General features: G+C 43.4%; 2 protein-coding genes and 1 long non-coding RNA gene across 8 annotated transcripts in view; 1 reads left to right on the forward strand and 2 right to left on the reverse strand.

The window, feature by feature from the left end:
- Positions 1–7916, reverse strand: part of SNX29 (sorting nexin 29) — a 477185-nt gene extending 469269 nt beyond the window's left edge. For all 6 annotated transcript variants that reach the window (XR_004281897.1, XM_032328137.1, XM_032328140.1 and 3 more), the window contains exon 1: positions 7808–7916. Coding sequence is in view for 5 of the 6 variants with exons in the window: in XM_032328137.1 (XP_032184028.1) it covers positions 7808–7814 (7 nt within the window). In the remaining variant the exon portion in view is untranslated. The remainder of the gene's footprint in view (positions 1–7807) is intronic.
- A 45-nt stretch (positions 7917–7961) lies between these two features.
- On the forward strand, positions 7962–10232 carry LOC116581248. The gene is made up of 2 exons (XR_004281965.1): positions 7962–8373; positions 9127–10232. It is a non-coding gene; the product is annotated as an uncharacterized LOC116581248 (long non-coding RNA).
- Positions 10233–12410: 2178 nt separating this feature from the next.
- Positions 12411–16341, reverse strand: TNFRSF17 (TNF receptor superfamily member 17). The gene is made up of 4 exons (XM_032328553.1): positions 16038–16341; positions 15534–15665; positions 13324–13636; positions 12411–13111 (listed from the first exon to the last, which is right to left on the reverse strand). Exons 1-3 carry the CDS (start codon positions 16153–16155, stop codon positions 13359–13361), a joined length of 528 nt encoding a protein of 175 aa, XP_032184444.1. The 5' UTR covers positions 16156–16341; the 3' UTR covers positions 12411–13111; positions 13324–13358.
- Between the last annotated feature and the right edge of the window lie 3667 nt (positions 16342–20008).

The raw sequence follows: 20008 nt of genomic DNA on the forward strand, positions 1-20008 counted from the left end.
CTGGTTGCCACCTTGCCTCCATGGAGAAGAGGCCGCTGGAGGATGAAGCCAACGGAGACGAAAACAGACTTTCAAACTGGACAGAAACATAGACCTCGTGACTCTCTAAGCACCTGAATGCAACTGAGCCTGAAGACAGCCCTACCCCCAGACATGTCCATTACAAGCCACTTGGAACTCCAATGGTTCTGAAACCAGCTCCCACTCTGCCACATGCAACTGAAGAGTCGTGGCTAACACGCCCATCACTCTAACAAAATATTTTTTGGTGCATTCGTTCAATGTGCTTCAACAGACACCGAGGGCACAGCCCTCTGCTAAGTGATACTAGAAGCACCGAACTGTCATTCAGTAAATGCTGAATGTTGAACCCTGAATTTCTGGCCAGGCTCTGCTACCACTTGAGTCTTCACTCCTGCTAGCAGCCTCTTAACCTACTACAAACACTGTGAAAGCCAGAGCAACCAAGAATTATCAACACTGTCATGTTACGGCTATTTCAGGGAAATCATCCTAAAGACCTATCAATCTAAAGGAAGGAAAACTACCTTAAACAAACAAAAAAAAAAAGTCACTGCATCACTCCTTTTAATAGGAACCAAAAAAAAAAAAGAAGGGAGGAAAATAAGCTAAGTTTCCACAAGTAGAAACGAATCGTTTTAAAATTATACTACATGCAACAATGATGGATTAATAATGGGTTACAGGGTCTGTAAAAGTGATCAGTCTGAAGACCACATAACAATGTGGCAGTTTTATCCCAAAATGCTAAGGGTAAGAGCAAAACACAAGTTTATATGGTAATGGTACCATGACGTCAGCTCATACCAGTGTTTCTCAACCTTTTTGCTCATTATCTTTCCCCCCGGGGTTCCTTTTTGGACATTTTTGCGATCATTCCCTCCATGAAATTTTAATAACACAAGTATGTTGTGTATCTCTTTACATACTGCACATATACCTGGGCTTTACATACAACATTAAAATTTCTTTCTTCCTCAATAACCAATTTTTGCTCCCACTGAGAATGCACAGCCTATAAACAAGACGGCGGCAGGATGGAAGGACTTTATCTGGAGTTATTGTCCACGTTGCCAAAACTTAGAGAAGCCCATAACATCTTGGAGAAGTGACGTGAATGAGATTCAATCCATTGCCACTTAATAGCATAGACGTGGTCAAATATTTGCTGACGGTAGAACACTTACTTCTTACAATCTGCCACAACAGATCAACCCAGTGCCTTCATTAGGGGGGAAAAAAGTTGATATCATCACTTTTTCTGCTGTGAATGAAAACCACAAACATTCTTTTCTTCATTCTCTCGCTTCAGCTGATTCTTTATCCCAAACACAAGCTACTGCTAGAAAGGACCTAGTCAATGCCAAAGAGAAAACCATGACTCTCAGCATTCCAGAAAAATAAGATAAAGCTGCTAAAATGTACACCAGGGCGCCTGGGTGGCTCAGTTGTTAAGTGTCTGCCTTTGGCTCAGGTCATGACCCCAGAGTCCTGGGATTGAGCCCTGCATTGGGCTCCCTGCTGGGCGGGAAGTCTGTTTCTCCCTCCCTCACTCCCCCCGGCAACCGCCTGTGTTCCCTCTCTCGCTGTGTCTCTCTCTGTCAAATAAACAAATAAAATCTTTAAATATATATATATATATAATATATATTATATATTACATATAAAATCTTTAAATATATATCTTTAAATATATTTTTACACATTTAATAATTTTGATTTAATAATTTAATAATAAATTTAAATAAATGTATATTTATATATTAAATATATTTATATATAATATATAAAGTATATATAAATACAAATGTATTTATAATATATTGTATATATTTTATATATATGTATTATATATAAATATATATGATATAGATTATAAATATATTTATATTTGTATATAATAAAATAAAATAAAATATACATAAACATCAGGCCAGAAACAGCAATAAATTACTAAGTCCCAAACCCTGATCTATCAGGCCTCTAGAGCTTAACGGTTCTACAAATTATCTGACCTCTCTGGGTCAAGCTTTCCCGACCCTTGAAACAGGGTTTTTAACTTAAAAATTCCTGACAGACTCATTACTGATGGAAGTGAGCATCAAGGACGTTCAGATCTAAAGTCTTAGGAAATACAGTGCTTGAGAATCGTAATGACTTTCCGGCCCTTCAAGTTCTACTTTCTAAGTAAGAGCAAAAACATTACCTGAAATTCATAATTCCTTAGCTTACAGAGGCTGGCAATCAAGTATTCCTACCTACTGGATTCTTTACAGAGAAACAAACAAATCATGACAGGGATCACTGCTAAGACAACCACCCACGTGTAGCAAGTATCCTTCCAGCAGATGATTTGTTTACTTCTACGAACATGTACAAATACACAAACATTGTTTCATGTGCACGTTTGAAGGTGCATCAAGGTATATATTTTAGTATAATTCTGCACTCTGCTTCATTTTAGAGAAGGTTAATGTTGAGATATAGCCACAATGATGGGCATAAATCCATCTTATTCCTTTTAACGTCTTTGAGGTTTTTCATCATGTGATCACACCACATATTCACATCATCTCCCCTGTTAATGGTCATCATAGTTGTTTCTGGCCTCAGGATACTCATTTATCTTGTATATGCATTACCTAGGCATTCCACTTCCTGATTATTTGCACTTAATGCACTTGGCCTTGAAACCATCTGACCTCTGACGACTCAATCATTTTCAACTACAAAATACAGTTGACGCTAACTGCCAGTTTATAGGAAATACAAGAGACTAAGAGACCTGTCAAACCACACCAAAAGGATACCGTCAGCAAAATCCCACAAAGAAACAAACCTATCCTGCAACAACCAGGGTGAACGGTTTCCTTCAACAAAAACTGCAAGGGGTAAAAAGAAAGAGATGAAAGGGAAACGTATTAGCTTAAAAAAAAAAAATGCTTTGTGCCTCAAAGGATACAATCAAGAAAGGAAAAAAAAATGGGAGAAAAGTTTTATAAGTAATATATCTAAGAGACTTATATCCAGAAATTACATAGAATTCTTACAGCTCAACAATAAAAACCCAATTTAAAAATGGACAAAGGTAGGGATATTGGGGAAGGTATGTGCTATGGTGAGTGCTGTGAAGTGGCCATTCACAGACCTGTACCCCTGTTTAATACACTATATGTTAAATAAATACCTGTAATAATACAAATACATATAAATATAATATATATTATATATATAATACATATACATATAAATATACCTGTAATAATACACCATATGTTAAATAAATACCTGTAATAATATATATATAAATATAATATATATTATATATAATACATATACATATACATATACCTGTAATAATATACTATATGTTAAATAAATAAATAAATAAATAAAATTTTAAAGTGATATGTTGGTTAACTGAACATAATGAAAAAATAAAAACTTTTTTAAAACATTAAAAAAAAATGGATAAAGGATCTGAACAAACATTTCTCCAAAGAAGCTAAACACAGCCAATAAACACATGAAAAGATTCTTAACATCACTAATCATTAAGGAAATGCAAATCAAAACCACAAAAAGGTAGTATCTCACCATTCCACTAGAACGGCTATAATCAAAAAGACTGTTGACAAGAATGTGAAGAAACCAGAACTTTCATACTTCATACAGTGCTGGTGGGAATGGAATATGGTGCAGCCACTTTAGAAAACTGTCTGACAGTTCCTCAAACAGAGCCAGCAATTCTACTCTTAGATATCGACCCGAGAGAAATAAAAACACAGGCGCACACAGACACTTGTCTGTGAATGTTCCCAGCAGCATTATTCAGAAGAGCCAAAACGTGCAAACAAGTCAAATGTCCATCAACCATTAACAGTGGTTAAACAAAATGTAGAATATTCATACAATGAAACGGTATTCCAAAAAAAAGGAATGAACTATAGTTACATGCTACAGTATGATGAAGCTTAGAAGCACAATACTCAGTGAAAAGAGCCAGATGCAAAAGGCTATGTACTGTATGATTCAATCTATATGAAATATTCCAAACCGGTCAATGCGAGATAGAGTAGACTGGTGGTTGCCTGGGGCTAAGAGGAGGGGGAATGAGGAACCACTGCTAACTGCTACAGGGGTTTCTTTTTGGACTAACAAAAATGTTCTAAAACTGATTATGGTGATATGTGCACAACTCTGTGAATATACTAAACACTAAAAAATAACAAACTAAAAAAGAGAGAGGACTAAAAAACTTAAAAAGCAAACCAATTGGCATTGTTTCAACCTTATTTAGATCCTTAGTCTAAAAAACACACTATAAAATTATAAGGCAATTATGGAAATTTGAACATTTAATACCTGATGATATTAATGAACTACTGCTAATTTCTGAGAAGCATAATAATGAAATTGAGCTATTTTTTAAGAGTCCTTATCTTTTAGAGATACATATTAAAATATTTACAGATGAAAGGATACAATGTCTAGGATTTGCTTCAAAATAAACTTGGAGGGCACCTGGATGGCTCAGTGGGTTAAGCCTCTGCCTTCGGCTCAGGTCATGATCCCAGAGCCCTACATCAGGCTCTCTGCTCTGCAGGAAGCCTGCTTCCCCTTCTCTCTCTCTGCCTGCCTACCTACTTGTGATCTCTGTCTGTCAAATAAATAAATAAAATCTAAAAAAAAAAAATTGTTTAAAAATAAATTCGGGACAGAGGTAAGAAAGATAGTTATATAGGGGACGGTCATGAGATGGTAAATGCTCACTAGACTATTCTCTCCACTTTGGAGACGTCTGAAATCTTCTATTGAAAAAAAGTGCAGAGGAAAGAGAGGAAATACTTCCATGCAACATTACTGTATTGTATGCTGATCATCAATCCCAAGGGTGGGAAGACCCTGTTTCAACTGTATTAAGACACGTGAAGGCGGTAATTGGAGGAAAAAGTTTAAAAGGCACAAACTTCCAAGTTATAAAATAAATAAGCACTAGCGATGTCACATACAACATGCTGACTAACACAGGAGTTAAGAGAATAAATCCTAAAAAGTCTCATCACAAAGAGAAAAACTTACATTCCTTTCTTCTTTCTTTCCTTTTTATTGCATCCATAGAGGATGGATGTTAGCTGGGCCTTTTGTGGGAATCATTTCACAATATATGTCAATCATGCTGTTCACCTTAAACTTACACAGTGATGCATGTCAATTACTTCTCCATAAAACTAGGGGGAAGAAAAAACTGAAAATACCCTGGACCTCCCTTCTGTCCTCAGCAATCACTTTTTCTGCCTCAATTACAGACTTTCCAAAAGAAGGCTTTCGTCCTGAATGCTTTTTCCTAAAAAAGCCATCTGTTGGTTTCCTTTCATAATGATTTTTTTATAATGATTTTTAAGTCAAATTTTAATATTTTGTTATTGTTGGTATGGAGTTGGTTCTGGAGGCAGGCGTTGATCAATTTCCCTTGGCTTGTCAATTTCACTTCTTCCTAAGATCAAGGCAGGAGAATGGTCCAGAACCCTGAGCTTGAGGCAGAGTCTCCTTGGTCATATTAAAAAGCAAAAGGTTTTCCCTAGGAGACTCTTAACTATAGGAAACAAACTGAGGGTTGCCAAAGCAGGTGGGGGGTTAAGGAAGGCACTTCATAGGGGCACTTGGGTGGCTCAGTGGGTTAAAGCCTCTGCCTTGAGCTCAGGTCATGATCCCAGGGTCTTGGGATCGAGCCCAGCATGGGGCTCTCTGCTCAGCAGCCAGCCTGCTTCCCCTTCTCTCTCTGCCTGCCTCTCTCTCTGTCAAATAAATAAACAAAATCTTTTAAAAAAAGGAAAAAAAAAAAAAGGAAGGCACTTCATAGAATGAGCATTGGGTGTGATATGCAATCACTAAACTCTACTTCTGAAACTAATAATTCACTATATGCTAATTAACTGAATTTAAATAATTTTTAAAAAATAAAAGCAAGGAATTTTCTAGGCATACTTAGCCCCAACCCTTGTCCCAGAGCTAAGTCAGAAAAAAAACCCACCTGAGCCCCAGCTGGGTACTTAGGAAACAGCAACTGGTCTAAGTCCCTATGTACATACCATGTAAAAATCACAGTACCAAGAACTTTACCTAAATAAAGTTATTTATTCACTGCAATAAGCCTAGGTGACAGGTACGACTATTTACCCCCACTTTGCTGGGATTTCCAGAATGGCCAAGTAACGCACTCCGTATCACATAGTTTTATAGAGCAGAGTCAGGATCTGAACTCAGGCTGTCTGGCTCCAGGCCTGCACTTAAACCAGGCTGTTGGACCTTCTGGGTGGAAACCAGCTCATTACCTCTTTGTTGCAGGATCACTAATGTACAAGGACCAGAAATTTAATTAGGCCAAAAATCATGCGCTCTGACAACAGAAGCTGGACTATCTCCCAGGAAACCCCCTTCCCAGCCCCTTCATTAGGACCAACAAGTTCACAAAACTTGCTCTTTGAACATCAAAACAAAAGGCGCATGACTTGTAAATTAAAAAAAAAAAAAAAATCCATGGAGATAACTCAAAAGTTAAAAATTAAGAGAGACACAGCCCCTTCGCCTTGCCCTCCCGCTCCTCCTCAACCTCCAGAAACGCCTGGGTGAAAGGCGAGGGCCTAGGGAGCTGGATGCAAGGACTCCTCAGAGGCTACTCCACAGTTAAGAGGAAAGCAGGCAGGGTGAGGGTAGGCGGGTGTTCCTAAGGAAATCCAGATCCCAGTCAGGGCTGGCTGCGAGGCTTCCCGGAGTCCCTCTGCACACACACAACATCCAGGAATGACTTAGCACCAAAACACCCGTAGATCGCTTCAGAGAAGGGCTGAGAATACACGTCCAAGTTTGGGGACTAAACTTCAGAAACACTGAGCACAAGCTGTCCACACCCACCTCCCTCCTACTCCCGGCCTCCCCACCAAAGACCACACCCCTCCCGGAGGGCGGGAGGAGGGTGGGCCGGGGAGGGCCACGCGATGGTCCCCAGATGGGATCCGTAGGGAACAAGGAGGGAAGGGGTGCGGTACTGGACGAAGGAGACCTCGAATGAGCTAGGGAAAGAACTGAAAGGAGCGGGAGTAGGAAAAAAAAGGACCAAAATGTTAAGAAGCAGTGACCAGAGAGGGACACTGTGAGCGTAACTAGGAACCACTGGTGACTGGCACAGCAAAGCACCGGGGGACAGGGCACGAGGGAATGGGAGGGGCGGGGAAGACAAAGAGGCTGGAGAACCCACCGTCCTCTGGGGACCGAGAGCCACGGGGGGCACGGGGTTCAGGGGTCAGCCAACTCGGAGTGTCCAGAGACGACACCCTGCCCGTGTGCAGGCTGGAGCGACTGCACACCAGGGGCCTGGGAAATGGGAATGACAGCGGAGCTGGGGGGCCCGGAACTGGACCTGGGACTGGGGTTGGGGGGGGGGGGTCCCTGAGTTAAGAGGGACTGAGAGCCGGGAGGTCTGGGGACGCGGAGACTGGTGACCGGGCGAGGGGGTCAGAGGACTGGGAGAGACTGGGGGGTCTGCGGACAGGTGTCCAGGAGCCGGTGGGAAGCGGTGGACAGGACGCAGGGGACGGGGAGTGCCTGGACTCGGGACGCCAGAGAAGTGCAGGTGACCGGGGGGCAGGCTCCCGCGCGTCCGGGGGTCTGCGAGAGACGCGACCGGGGTCTGCGAGCGAGCGGGACTCGGGGGCCGGAGTGTGCAGTTGGAGCGGCGGGAGCCGGGGCAGCCGGGCCGGGTGACAGCGGCAAAGCCGCCACTCACCGCTCATGGTGCCGCTCCCGGGCCGGTGCCTGCGCCGCGCCGCCGCCACTGCCGCCACTGCCGCCGCCGGGCTCCAGACAGGCCGGGAGACAGCGCGCCGCCCCGCCCGCCCGCCTCGCCCCGCCCCGGAAGTGGAGCGCCGCCGCCACGGACCCGCCCCCCGACCCGGAAGGTAAATAGGGGCGCCGGCGCGGCAGGGTCCTGGCAGGACGGAGACCCTCGCGGGGCCGGTGGGCTCGGCTTGGGCTGGACCGAACTGGACGTTTCTGTGCCCTCCTGGGTCCACAGCTGTATTGGGGAGGCCGTGAACAGGCCGCGAGAAATGAGCCGACACCGTTCCAGAGAGCAGCAGGAGCTGAGAAGAGAAATAAAAAAGGGTAATGGACCAAAGCGTGGAAACCGGGGAGATGGACAGTTCCGGAGGGCGCCCCTAAGAAGACGATCTTTGAGCTGAGACCTGGACCATGGCTGGGAGACGGGCCTGGGAAGATGCGCAGGAACGACGTGCCAGAAGGAACACCAAGGGCAAAGGCCCTGCCTCAGGGCTTGACGGAGCCAGAGGGAGGGTGAGAGGGGAGGTGGGAGAGCTGGGTGGAAGGCCCTGTGGGCCTGGTGAGGGTGGTGGGGTAAGGGAATGGGAAGCCATTGCAAGAATTTATTTATTTATTTATTTATTTATTTATCTTAAGATTTATTTATTTATTTGTTTGACAGAGAGAGAGAGAGAGATCACAAGTAGGCAGAGAGAGAGGAGGAAGCGGGCTCCCGGCTGAGCAGAGAGCCTGATGCGGGCCTCGATCCCAGGACCCTGGGACCGTGACCAGAGCTGAAGGCAGAGGCTTCAACCCACTGAGCCCTCCAGGCGCCCCATTGCAAGAATTTAAACAGAGGAATGAGACGATCTGAATTAGCTCTTAAGACCGTCACTCGTCCTGGGTTCAGAATGAATTGCAGTGGGGCAGGGTGGAGAAAGGACACCTGGTTAAGGGAGCCATTGCAGTCAGTTTCCCAGCAAGACTTATGTTTGGGGCTGGGGGGGTGGCGTTAGAGATGAAGGTGGATGGATGATGTGCCAACCCGTGTTCGTAATAGGAAGATGAGATTACTGTCGCACTTTCTACATGGGGGAAAGGGGACCCAGAAAGGTTGAAAGGGCATTTTGCCTGCATGAGTAAAAAAAAAATACATTTTACATCACAACCCAGTATACCCATGCATATATTTAAGGAGATGTTTAACAAAACAATTCCATGGGTAATGTACTCTCTTCCATTTTTCTTTATTTCTTTTTTTTTTCCCCTTTGTGCTAACTGAGACAGTTGATTGATGCAGATAATAAGTCTTGATCCGCAGTCAAAAACACTGAACTGAGGCACAGGTCCCACAGGGAAATGGAGCCAGAATTCCAGCCCAGTTCTGTGTGACCCACAGTCCCATGGTCTTCCTAGTACACTGCCTCTCAACACGCAACCTCTGGGCCCCTGGGAATGTATCTTTTGGATTCAGCAGAAGTCAAGAGCTCTTTGGAAAAGCTTGCCGTGCAGCGTTATTTGTGAGACCAAAGGAGTGGACAGCACCGCAGCCCAACTACAGAAAAAGAGCTGAGCAAATCGTTGCTTACTCCACAAGGAATCTCCTGTAGTAGTTGAAAATGCTAATGATGAAGATGGAAACATGGGGAAAGACGAATGATAATGCATTAAGTACAAAAAAAAAAGTCCCATGCAAAATGGTCTGTATGCTATGATTACAATCATGTCAAAACATGGCCATGTGTACGGACCGAGAGAATGGAGAGATGAAAGTATTTGTGTGTTTAGCTGGTGGGTTTTCTTTGCCATTTTCAAAATTATACTCTCTAGTTGTTGTTTATTTGTTACTTCAAAGAGTCTATGTGCCTAAATTGACGTCCCAGCCTCTCCCACCCAGAAGCCTAGTTTAGATCCTCCTGCCTTGTGACCCTTGGTGGAATATCACACACCTGCTTCATGGAGTTGTTGCGAGGATAATGTGTTCTGCCTTTTTGTACGTCCTGAACCTTTCCATCATGGCCCTTGAGGCAAGATAAATGGAGTGTTGTGAGTTTGTTTTACCTATTCTCCTCCTAACCACCCCCTTGAAACACTCTCATTCCTTTTCTCTGAGATTTTCGCCTGGTCCTCAAAGAACAAGAATCAAAAGCTGAAAGTCTACAGCTCTTGTTAGCCTTAAAAAACTAAACTTTTTCGATAAGTTTGGAGGAGGAGAGGAGATGCTAGTGGAGGGGAGGGGAGAAGGAAGAGGGTATGTGAGAAGCTAGGGGCAGTATTCCATATGCTGTTTCTGTAACAGCCATAGAACAAGAAAGGAGTGTGTGTCTGCTTTCAGACTACAATTCAAGAGGATTAACAAAAATCATTACAACAATGTAACTCAAAGTATTTATTATGAACCAGATACTTTCATGAAAAAATTTATATATATATACATACACGTGTATGTATGCAAATGGTTGTGTCTGTGTGTGTTCATTTAATCCTTAAAATAAACTTATAAGTAGATACTATTATTCCCATTCTACAGGTTGGGAAACTGAGGTACAAGTGGTTAAGTAACTCTCACAGTCACCCGAAGTCTCTAACTTCTAGTACAAAGCCAAGATTCAAGTCCAAGCAATCTGGTTCCAAGAGCCAGTACCTTAACCCTAGTACTTTATTGTTTCCTGTGGTCCTCAAGGGCCTGGAATGGAACCTTGGAATGGCCCCCAATGGGTAAAAAGGGTTCACAAAGTTTTCCCATATCCCAGACCTGACACAGAGGCCACAAAGCCCGAAGACATGGAGGTCTGTGCTGTGGTGTCAGTGGGCATCTTAGCAATGATCAAAGTCAACATATTATCAGAGGGCAACATCACCTGTTGCATAACCCCAGAAAGGGGAACATGTCAGGACCTTTGTACAACCCCCGGAAGGGAACCCCCATCTCCCCCCACTAATAACTAAAATTGTAGCCCAAATAGATGGGGAACTCAAATGAACTTAAACTGATGTGAGAAGAAAAAAATAAATAAATAAAATATAAATAAATAAACAGGTTTGGGTTTAAATCCTGGTTCTGCCATTTACTGGTTTTTGTTACCTTGCTCTGACTCAGTTTCTGCCATCATCTGTAAAATGGAAGTAATAATTGTCCACCTACCTTGTGATTTGTTGTATGCATTAAATGGCCCAGTACAGGTAAAGCAATAGAACTACCCTGGCACCAAAAAATGAACTATTAGGATTTCATCAAGATCAAAATCTTTTGCACAGCAAAGGAAACAGTTAACAAAACCAAAAGACAACTGACAGAATGGGAGAAGAGATTTGCAAATGACAAATCAGAAAAAGGGCTAGTGTCCAAAATCTATAAAGAACTTAGCAAATGACACCCAAAGAACAAATAATCCAATCAAGAAATGGGCAGAAGACATGAACAGACATTTCTGCAAAGAAGACATCCAGATGGCCAACAGACACATGAAAAAGTGCTCCATATCACTCGGCATCAGGGAAATACAAATCAAAACCACAATGAGATACCACCTCACACCCCAGTCAGAATGGCTAAAATTAACAAGTCAAGAAATGACAGATGCTGGCGAGGATGCGGAGAAAGGGGAACCCTCCTACACTGTTGGTGGGAATGCAAGCTGGTACAGCCACTCTGGAAAACAGCATGGAGGTTCCCCAAAAAGTTGAAAATAGAACTACCCTATGACCCAGCAATTGCACTACTATGTATTTACCCTAAAGTTACAAACACAGTGATCCGAAGGGGCACATGCACCTGAATGTTTATAGCAGCAATGTCCGCAATAGCCAAACTATGGAAAGAACCTAGATGTCCATCAACAGATGAATGGACAAAGAAGATGTGGTATATACACAATAGAATACTATGCAGCCATCAAAAGAAATTAAATCTTGCCATTTGCGACGACGTGGATGGAACTAGAGGGTATTATGCTTAGTGAAATAAGTCAGTCGGAGAAAGACAACTATCATATGATCTCCCTGATATGAAGAAGTGGAGATGCAACATGGGGGGAGGTTGGGGGTGTTAGGAAAAGAATAAATGAAACAAGATGGGATTGGGAGGGATATAAACCATAAGAGACTCTTAATCTCACAAGACAAACTGAGGGTGACTGGGGGGAAGGGGGAGGGAGAGGGTGGTTGGGTTATGGACTATGGTGAGTGCTGTGAAGTGTGTAAACCTGGCAATTCACAGACCTGTACCCCTGGGGATAAAAATACATTATGTGTTTAATTAATTAATTAATAACTATCCTGGTACATAAGTAAGACTAAGGGGTTTTTTCATTTGTTGGGGTTTTTTTTAAGATTTTATTTATCTATTTGACAGACAGAGATCACAAGCAGGCAGAGAGGCAGTCAAAGAGAGAGGGGAAGCAGGCTCCCTGCTGAACAGAGAGCCTGATGTGGGGCTCAATCCCAGGAACCCAAGATCATGACTTGAGCTGAAGGCAGAGGCTTAACCCACTGAGCCACCTAGGTGCCCCTCGTTTGTTTTTTTAAAGATGTATTTACTTATTAGATAATTAGAGAAAGAAAGTGTGAGCAGGGGGTGGTGTGGGCCGAGGGAGAGAGAGAGAGGTAGAGAATCTTAAGCAGACTCCCTGTTGATCACAGAGCTTGAGTCACAGGAATTGATCCCACCACCCATGAGAACATAAACTGAGCTAAAACCAAGCGTCACTTAACCAACTGAGCCACCTCGGCACCCCTAGTAATGCTAAGTTTTAGCTATCCTTATTATTACCTGCATTGGGATCTGAAAATGATACCTACTATACCTTTATCATGGTTTACAATTACATATTTATTTATGGGACAGTGATAATGCCTGATGTCTCCATTAAGCTAAACACTCACAAGGTCAGGAGCCTTGCCCTCATGCATCTCACGCTAAATTTGTGTGGCTGATTCTAGGCATCTCCTATCTCCAGGAGTACATAGGATCACCTTGATTTCCTTTCATTAGAGAGAGAAAAACCCAATCTGACCTGAAGTATCTATGTGTGTATATAGGAGACCAGGGAACTAGCCATAAAAATGTGGGACCATGGGCTCTACACCCTGCAGCGCTTTTTTTCAGTGAGTCAAGAATTTAATCATGAAACCAAGGCAATTTCAATAAGGTAGTGAAGTCCATATAACATAAAGATTTTCTAGAATTACAGGACAAAAAGCTCTATCGGCAACCGATAAGTACAATCATCCTAAAGAGATCTGATACATCATCATCCTTCCATCATACGATTTTCTTTTTTTTTTTTTTAAGATTTTATTTTATTTATTTGACAGAGAGAGATCACAAGTAGGCAGAGAGGCAGAGAGAGAGAGGAGGAAGCAGGCTCCCTGCTGAGCAGAGAGCCCGATGTGGGACTCGATCCCAGGACCCTGAGATCATGACCTGAGCCGAAGACAGTGGCTTAACCCACTGAGCCACCCAGGCACCCCCCATCATATGATTTTCAAAGCTGCTCTACAACCATTGAAACGGTTAATTATCTGGTAAAAATGGGTTTCTCCATCTCTGTGACACTAGCCAGCAGGCTATTACAGTAGTCAGTTGTTTTCGTGGTGACAAGAATGGTTGCACCTTCCTCCATAGCTGGGAGTGGAAAGAAATGGTCAGAATCAACCTTTGATTCAGAATTGACACAGTCTTCACAGGTGCATTCTTCCACTGTATACTCCAGGCCCCTCGAGAGAACTTCCTCGCCGTTCCTGCTAGCACGGCCCTCCTCCTGGTCAGCATTCTCCTTGTTCTGGAGAGCCATGCCTGATCATACAGAAACACAACCATTAACCTCAACTTGCAGGTGGTGAGGTCCTTACAGTCATAGCAGTACACATTAGGGCTCCGAGAGACCAGGGTTGGCGGGGGGGGGGGGGGGGGGGGGGGGGGGGGCGCTCTTCCTACAAAACAAATGAGTATGTCCCGCATGAGAGGTCACCCACAGGCAGACCACAGGCCACACTGGATTTGAAGATAGACTTTGTTTAGGCCCCTACAGTGTTTTTAAGTGTTTGCTTACATGTTTTATGTTGGCCCGCATTTTTTAAAAAATCAAGAGATTTTTTAAAATTCAAGGGATTGAATTTTTAAAAATTTGCCCAGCAAATCGAGGCAATTGGCCTCTTTAAAAACAAAACAACAACAACAAAAACAAAAAGAAAATGTGGCAACTCGTAGCTGACATTCCTACATGGAAACAATTCACTGGAGTCACTAGCACTTGTCTCCTTGAGGAAGAGCATTGGTTACTCTGTTAAAACCTCCCCCTGGCCCATTGCATTCACTGGTTACCCTCTTGGCCCTTGGAGACATTGAAGTACTGACCCTACTTCACGCCCGTGAAATGACCCATTACCATATGTTACAGCACACCAAAATGAGCCTTTGGCTGACACTTTAGAATTCAAAGTAAAGATGCTTCCCTTACAGAGCTTTTGGTAACAAATCAAAAATTTTTTTATAATGAATCTTTTGGGATCATATAAAGAAGTCGTCTCTATTATGTCCCTATTTATATGCTGGTGAAGGTAAACTTTACTACTTCCCCAGCCTCCCACAGAATAACTCCATCTTCCAAAATGTCACACTTAAAATCACCCCCCACCTGTCTCTCAGAACCCAGGCACAAGTTTAAAAAAAAAAAAAAAAAAAAAACCTTGAGTAAATTATGGGGAACAGCCATCAACCTCACTTTACTGCAGATGAGGTGCTTTACAGATTATACACGGAAAATAAAAGCATCAAGGTCAATGGCTGCGAAGTGTTCAGGAATCAGATCATGGGCCAAGGTGCTACAAAAATATTTTTATCTTAAAAAGCCTTTAAGAAGAACATTCACTTCTCCAAGACTAGGTCTCTGCTGCTTACTAAAGATAATAATCTTTAAAATGACGGCTCAAATCCATCCAAGAACACCCGGTAATTCATTTCTAGCAACGTGTAAATTAGGTAAAAGAATCACCCAAGCAAACAGCATTTACAAGTGTATTAAAAATATACGCGTGGGATGCCTGGGTGGCTCAGTTGGTTAAGCAGCTGCCTTCGGCTCAGGTCATGATCCCAGCGTCCTGGTATCGAGTCCCACATCGGACTCCTTGCTCAGCAGGGAGCCTGCTTCTCCCTCTGCCTCTGCCTGCCATTCTGTCTGCCTGTGCTCGCTCTCTCTCCCTCTCTCTCTCTGATAAATAAATAAATAAATAAATAAATCCTAAATGAATAAATAAATAAATAGATCATTTAAAATATATATATATATATATATATATATATACACGTGGATCTTGCCAAATAGATTTTTCCTGATAGCAGCAGACCTGGCTAGCAGTTTCTGGGAGTACGATGTTTCATCAATGGGCTAACTTTGGTCAAAGACATGGGTGTTTGCCAAAGAAATCTCAGAACTTCAGGAAAGTAATTACTGAGGAAAGAATGCAGGGCACCCGCAAAGAGACAAACCAAAAAGAAGACAGCTCACTCCTTCCCAAAAGTTCATTTAACACAACTGTCCTCTAACACACCCAAAAGGGCTCTAACCAAATGAATTACTCAACATGGGGGTGGGGGGGGGAGGCGAGATAGAGAGAGAGAGAGATTGAAGGAACTGAAATTCACAACAGCTCCCTCTCGGAAACAGATTTCAAAGTCTGACCATCACACCAACCTGTGTTTTTACGTTCATCCTTGGATGGTTCCGAATTCATCTTCCTTAGCAAGAACATCAACACAAAAACCGTCAAAGAAACGATCAAGCTCAGGCCCAGACAGGTCCAGAGAACCGCATTTGTTCCTTTCACTGAATTAAAAGGAGTATTGGAGAGATCATGAACTGACAACATAATATCCACATCAAAGCAAAGGCTATTGGCCATCCAATTCCCCTAATTCATCAGCACTGACTTGTAAATTCTAAATAACAATGAATTAGAAGACTTGATAAAAATCTCGGTTGCTAACAGCCCTGAATAGAATTGAGTTCAGCTCTGAATAATTACTTTGCTCCGTTGGCATTTAAATATTTAAATACTTGCCTTATTTCCTTTCTCTTTTTTGATTCGAAAAGATCTCACCCTCTTCCCCCTCCGAAATGTCTATTCCTCGAATAAATAGTCAATGTAGAGAAAATAGGTCACCCCAATGAATTCATTGTTCAAGCAGTATTACTTACTTGCATCACAATAATGTTGACAAGGTGGAGGAGGGGTGTTAGAACATCGAAGGTGACAGGGTTTGCAAGCAGTAAGCAATCTGTCAAAATACTCGTTTTGGATGCACTGCTGGGCCATCTGGAAGCTGATCACAAAAAGAAACAAGGAAACCCCAGAAAGAACAGCATAGAAAGACAAGTAAACTCTCGTGAAGCGCTCCCCAGCAAAGGTACTGACAGCAGCTAGAATGTTGAGGGGGAAAAAAACGAGCTTCACCACTATGACTTAGCTCTTACGGGGAGGCTGGCCACTTGTACTGCGGCTAAGGATTTGAATACCAGCTCCAATTCCGGTTTCTAAGTTTGAGGCTGGGGTAGAGTCAGAGATGGAGTGTAAATATGAAGGGCAAACCACACCTGAAACAGAAACGTCTTATTTATAGAGGAAATTTCTATAAATAAGCCAGGTAACACTTGCAAGGTGTGTAGGCAAGCCTGAGGCATCAGGCAGAGAGGTTCGATAACCACTTCTGGACCATCTGTGTCTGAGCTGTGCTGCGTGAGGGGCCCCCAGGGAATCAGATAACGTCTGTGCCACCTAAGAACAGGGGAGGTAGAAATCCACCCAGCGGCAAGGTGTAGTCGGAACCAATGGAATGTGAAATGGAAAGGGGCATCAGGCATGCCTCCCAGGTTTTGGACCTGTGAAGAATAGCAGAATTCCAACAGAAATAGGGATGTCTAGGGTAAAAGCTAAATTGGTAAAAGGGTAGAGGTCAATGATGAGGGAGCAGGAGGCTGCCTGAGGACAAAGCAAAATCTGGCACCTTGCACCCCCTCTCCACCTGCTCCCCTCGGTAATATGTGTGACCCCTGACTGCCATAAACGAGAAACAAATAGTTAACTTGCAGAGATCGCAATCCTGCAGGACAGGAATCTCCGAACTATCTTGATGTGAATGGCTGGCCAAAAGACAACATTAATCAAGCCGCAAGGTATCCCGGCACCATTGAAACCCCCCTTTTCCCTCACCTTCCCCCCACCACACGGTACATAACCTGCCATCCCTCACAACCCAGGGCAGCACCTCTTTCTGCCCCCGGGTCCTGTCCCCGTGCTTTAATAAACCACCATTTTGCACCAAAGATGTCTCAAGAATTCTTTCTTGGTCATCGGCTCCGGACCTCAGGCCACCGAACCTCACCTAGGTTCGAGAACTTCATCAGGCAAGATAGGTATGGGGCATTAAGCAGTAAAGTAATCCATGCTCCACCGTTAAAATGTAGAAAACTCAAGTGAACAGATACAAAAACCATCCCTAGGCCAAGCTTCCAGAAATAATTAAATTTTGATGTCTCACAGAAGTTGCAAACCGGTTTGCTGCTGTGTTCTGTTTGGTCCCTCCCTAATATAGATCTTTCTGGAAGGTTTTCTGAGGACAGATAGAAAGATAGGGCACGCGTATTTTTCCTTTTTACATAAATGGAATCACTTGAATTTGCATTTAACCGTGCATTGCATTAACCCGAGTGGGATACCCATACAGTGATATCCAGAGAGGTCCCTCAGAAATTCAGGACTCAGTTACAATGCAAGAAAATGACAAACTCCAAATACAGTACAGTGATTACCTCTGGGCTGCAGGCAGGGTCCGAAAGAGACTTCAGCTCGCGTCAGTCACATTTTATTAAGCAAAATGGTTTATACATTGGTACTTGTTCTACGCCTCTTTCGTTGTATTCGTTGTTATTATTGACCACTTTTCGTAGTTTTTCTTAAGCCCAGCACCCAGCATGGAGCCCAGCTCAGGGCTGGAACTCACAACCTTGAGATCAACACCTGAGCCAGTATCAAGAGTCAGATGCTTAACCAAATGAGCCACCCAGAGGCCCCCACACCTTTTCATATTTTTTAAATGATACATAGCAAATATTAAAATAGTGATAATAATAACATAAAGTGCAGGAATTAAAAGCATTTTTTTTATGAAGGGTTTGAGCTTAAAAGAGAGAGTGGGAATTCAGATTTTTTAAATTAACATAATTGTATTCTTTGCTTCAGGGGCACAGGTCGTGAATTCAGATATGGATCAAAACCTCCCACTCCTCCAGGGGTCCAGGCAGTGTGGTGAATGGGTGTGGGCCAAGGGCTAATCCAGCCAGTTCCAGTCCTTCAAACTCCTGCCGGGTGATAAGGCAGACAAAGGTCACAGGAAGAGCAGGCCAAGGTGAGTTTCAGGACGGGGTGGGCAGTGAGGTCAAGCTCTTTTTTTTTTTTTTTTTTTAAGATTTTATTTATTTATTTGACAGACAGAGATCACAAGTAGGCAGAGAAGCAGGCAGAGAGAGGAGGGAAGCTGGCTCCCCACTGAGCAGAGAGCCTGATGCAGGGCTTGATCCCAGGACCCTGGGATCATGACCCTAGCGGAAGGCAGAGGCTTTAACCCACTGAGCCACCCAGGCGCCCCCCCTTTTTTTTTTTAAGATTTTATTTATTTGACAGAGAGAGATCACAAGCAGGCTGAAAGGCAGGCAGAGAGAGAGAGAGAGGAGGAAGCAGGCTCCCTGCCCAGAACCCTGAGATCATGACCTGAGTGGAAGGCAGAGGCTTAACCCACCGAGCCACCCAGGCGCCCCGTGAGGTCAAGTTCTACGGAAGAGTCAGAGGCCATCCCCTAAAGAAGGAGGTCACTGGTGCCCCTTGAGAATGTTCGTGAGCAGAAGCCATATTCTAAGTACTTTAGGAGTCAAGAGAGAGAAAAGCAGCCAAGGTAGGCCCTGCCTAGGAAATCTGCCGGAAGAACAAAGCTTTGCTATCTCCTGGGAAAGGAAGCACTGTTGTTTCTGACAGATGTGCTTTGCTCGGGTGCCTGGCGTCAGGGGTCAAGGGTATTTGCTGCCTCATCATCTGTATAAAAGCCCGTCCATCCGTGGGGCCTTGCGGTAGAACACTAGCAGCCATCAAAAAGAATGCACCAGCTGTGTTCTGATGTGCACCATACGTCACTGAGTGGAAAATGCTTGTCACCAAGTAAGTGTGTAAGCTGCTCTTCTGTCTTTACAAATAAAGTAATAGGCAGAGGCGCTTGGGTGGGGCAGGAGGTCTCGGCTCGGGTCTTGACCTCAGGGCTGTGAGTTCAAGCCCTGCGTGGAGTGTACTTGAAAAAAACAAACAAACAAGCAAACAAATAAAATAGTAAGTATATAGAGATACAGACATAAGTTACATCTGGACAGATACCCAGAAAATGGACTGTAATTACTACCTCTGACAAAAGACAATAAATCGAGGGTGGGGAGAAAAAGACTTAGCTATCACTGAAAAATCATTGGTACTCTTTGAATATTTTTGGAATAATTATTCTTTAAATAAGAATTTTTTTATCCTTTTCTTCTTTTTTTTTTTAGTTTTTATTTATGTATTCATCAGAGAGAGAGAGAGAGAGAGAGAGAGAGTGTGTGTGTGTGTGTGTGTGTGTGTGTGTGTGTGTACAAGCAAGGGGAGAGGCAGAGAGAGAAGCAGGCTCCTGGCTGAGCAAGGAGCCAGATACAAGACTCAAACCCAGGACCCTGGGATCATGACCTGAGCTGAAAGCAGACACCGAACCGACTGAGCCACCCAGGCACCCCAAAGAATCTTTTTTTTTTTTTTTAAGGGTGGTGTTTTAGTCCATTCAGGCTGCGATACAAAATACTACAGACTGAATATAATTCTGTTACAGACAACAGAAATATATTTCTCAGCAATTCGGGGTCTGGTGAGAGCCCACTTCCTGAACCTAGGAAGAATCCAGAATTCGGACAGAAATAGGAAAGCTGAAGGGAAAAGCTAAAATGCCAAGAGGGTGGAGGGACAGCCACCTTGTTATTACAATCCCCCAAGGCGGAAGGGGCAAGAAATCTCTCCAGAGTCTCTTTTGTAAGGACACGGATCCCGCTCAGGAGAGCTTCACGCTCATGACCTAACTCACCTGGCAAAGACTCCCTGTCCC

This window comes from Mustela erminea, chromosome 20, assembly GCF_009829155.1.
Source record: "Mustela erminea isolate mMusErm1 chromosome 20, mMusErm1.Pri, whole genome shotgun sequence".
NCBI lineage: Eukaryota > Metazoa > Chordata > Mammalia > Carnivora > Mustelidae > Mustela > Mustela erminea.

Excerpts from the sequence above, each read along its gene's own strand:
- TNFRSF17 (XM_032328553.1), bottom strand. The coding sequence starts at position 16,155 with ATGGCCCAGCAGTGCATCCAAAACGAGTATTTTGACAGATTGCTTACT. Across the intron at positions 15,666-16,037 it reads TCAACATTATTGTGATGCAA|TGAAAGGAACAAATGCGGTT; the intron begins GTAAGTAATACT and ends CTTTTAATTCAG. Across the intron at positions 13,637-15,533 it reads GGATGAACGTAAAAACACAG|GCATGGCTCTCCAGAACAAG; the intron begins GTTGGTGTGATG and ends CTGTATGATCAG.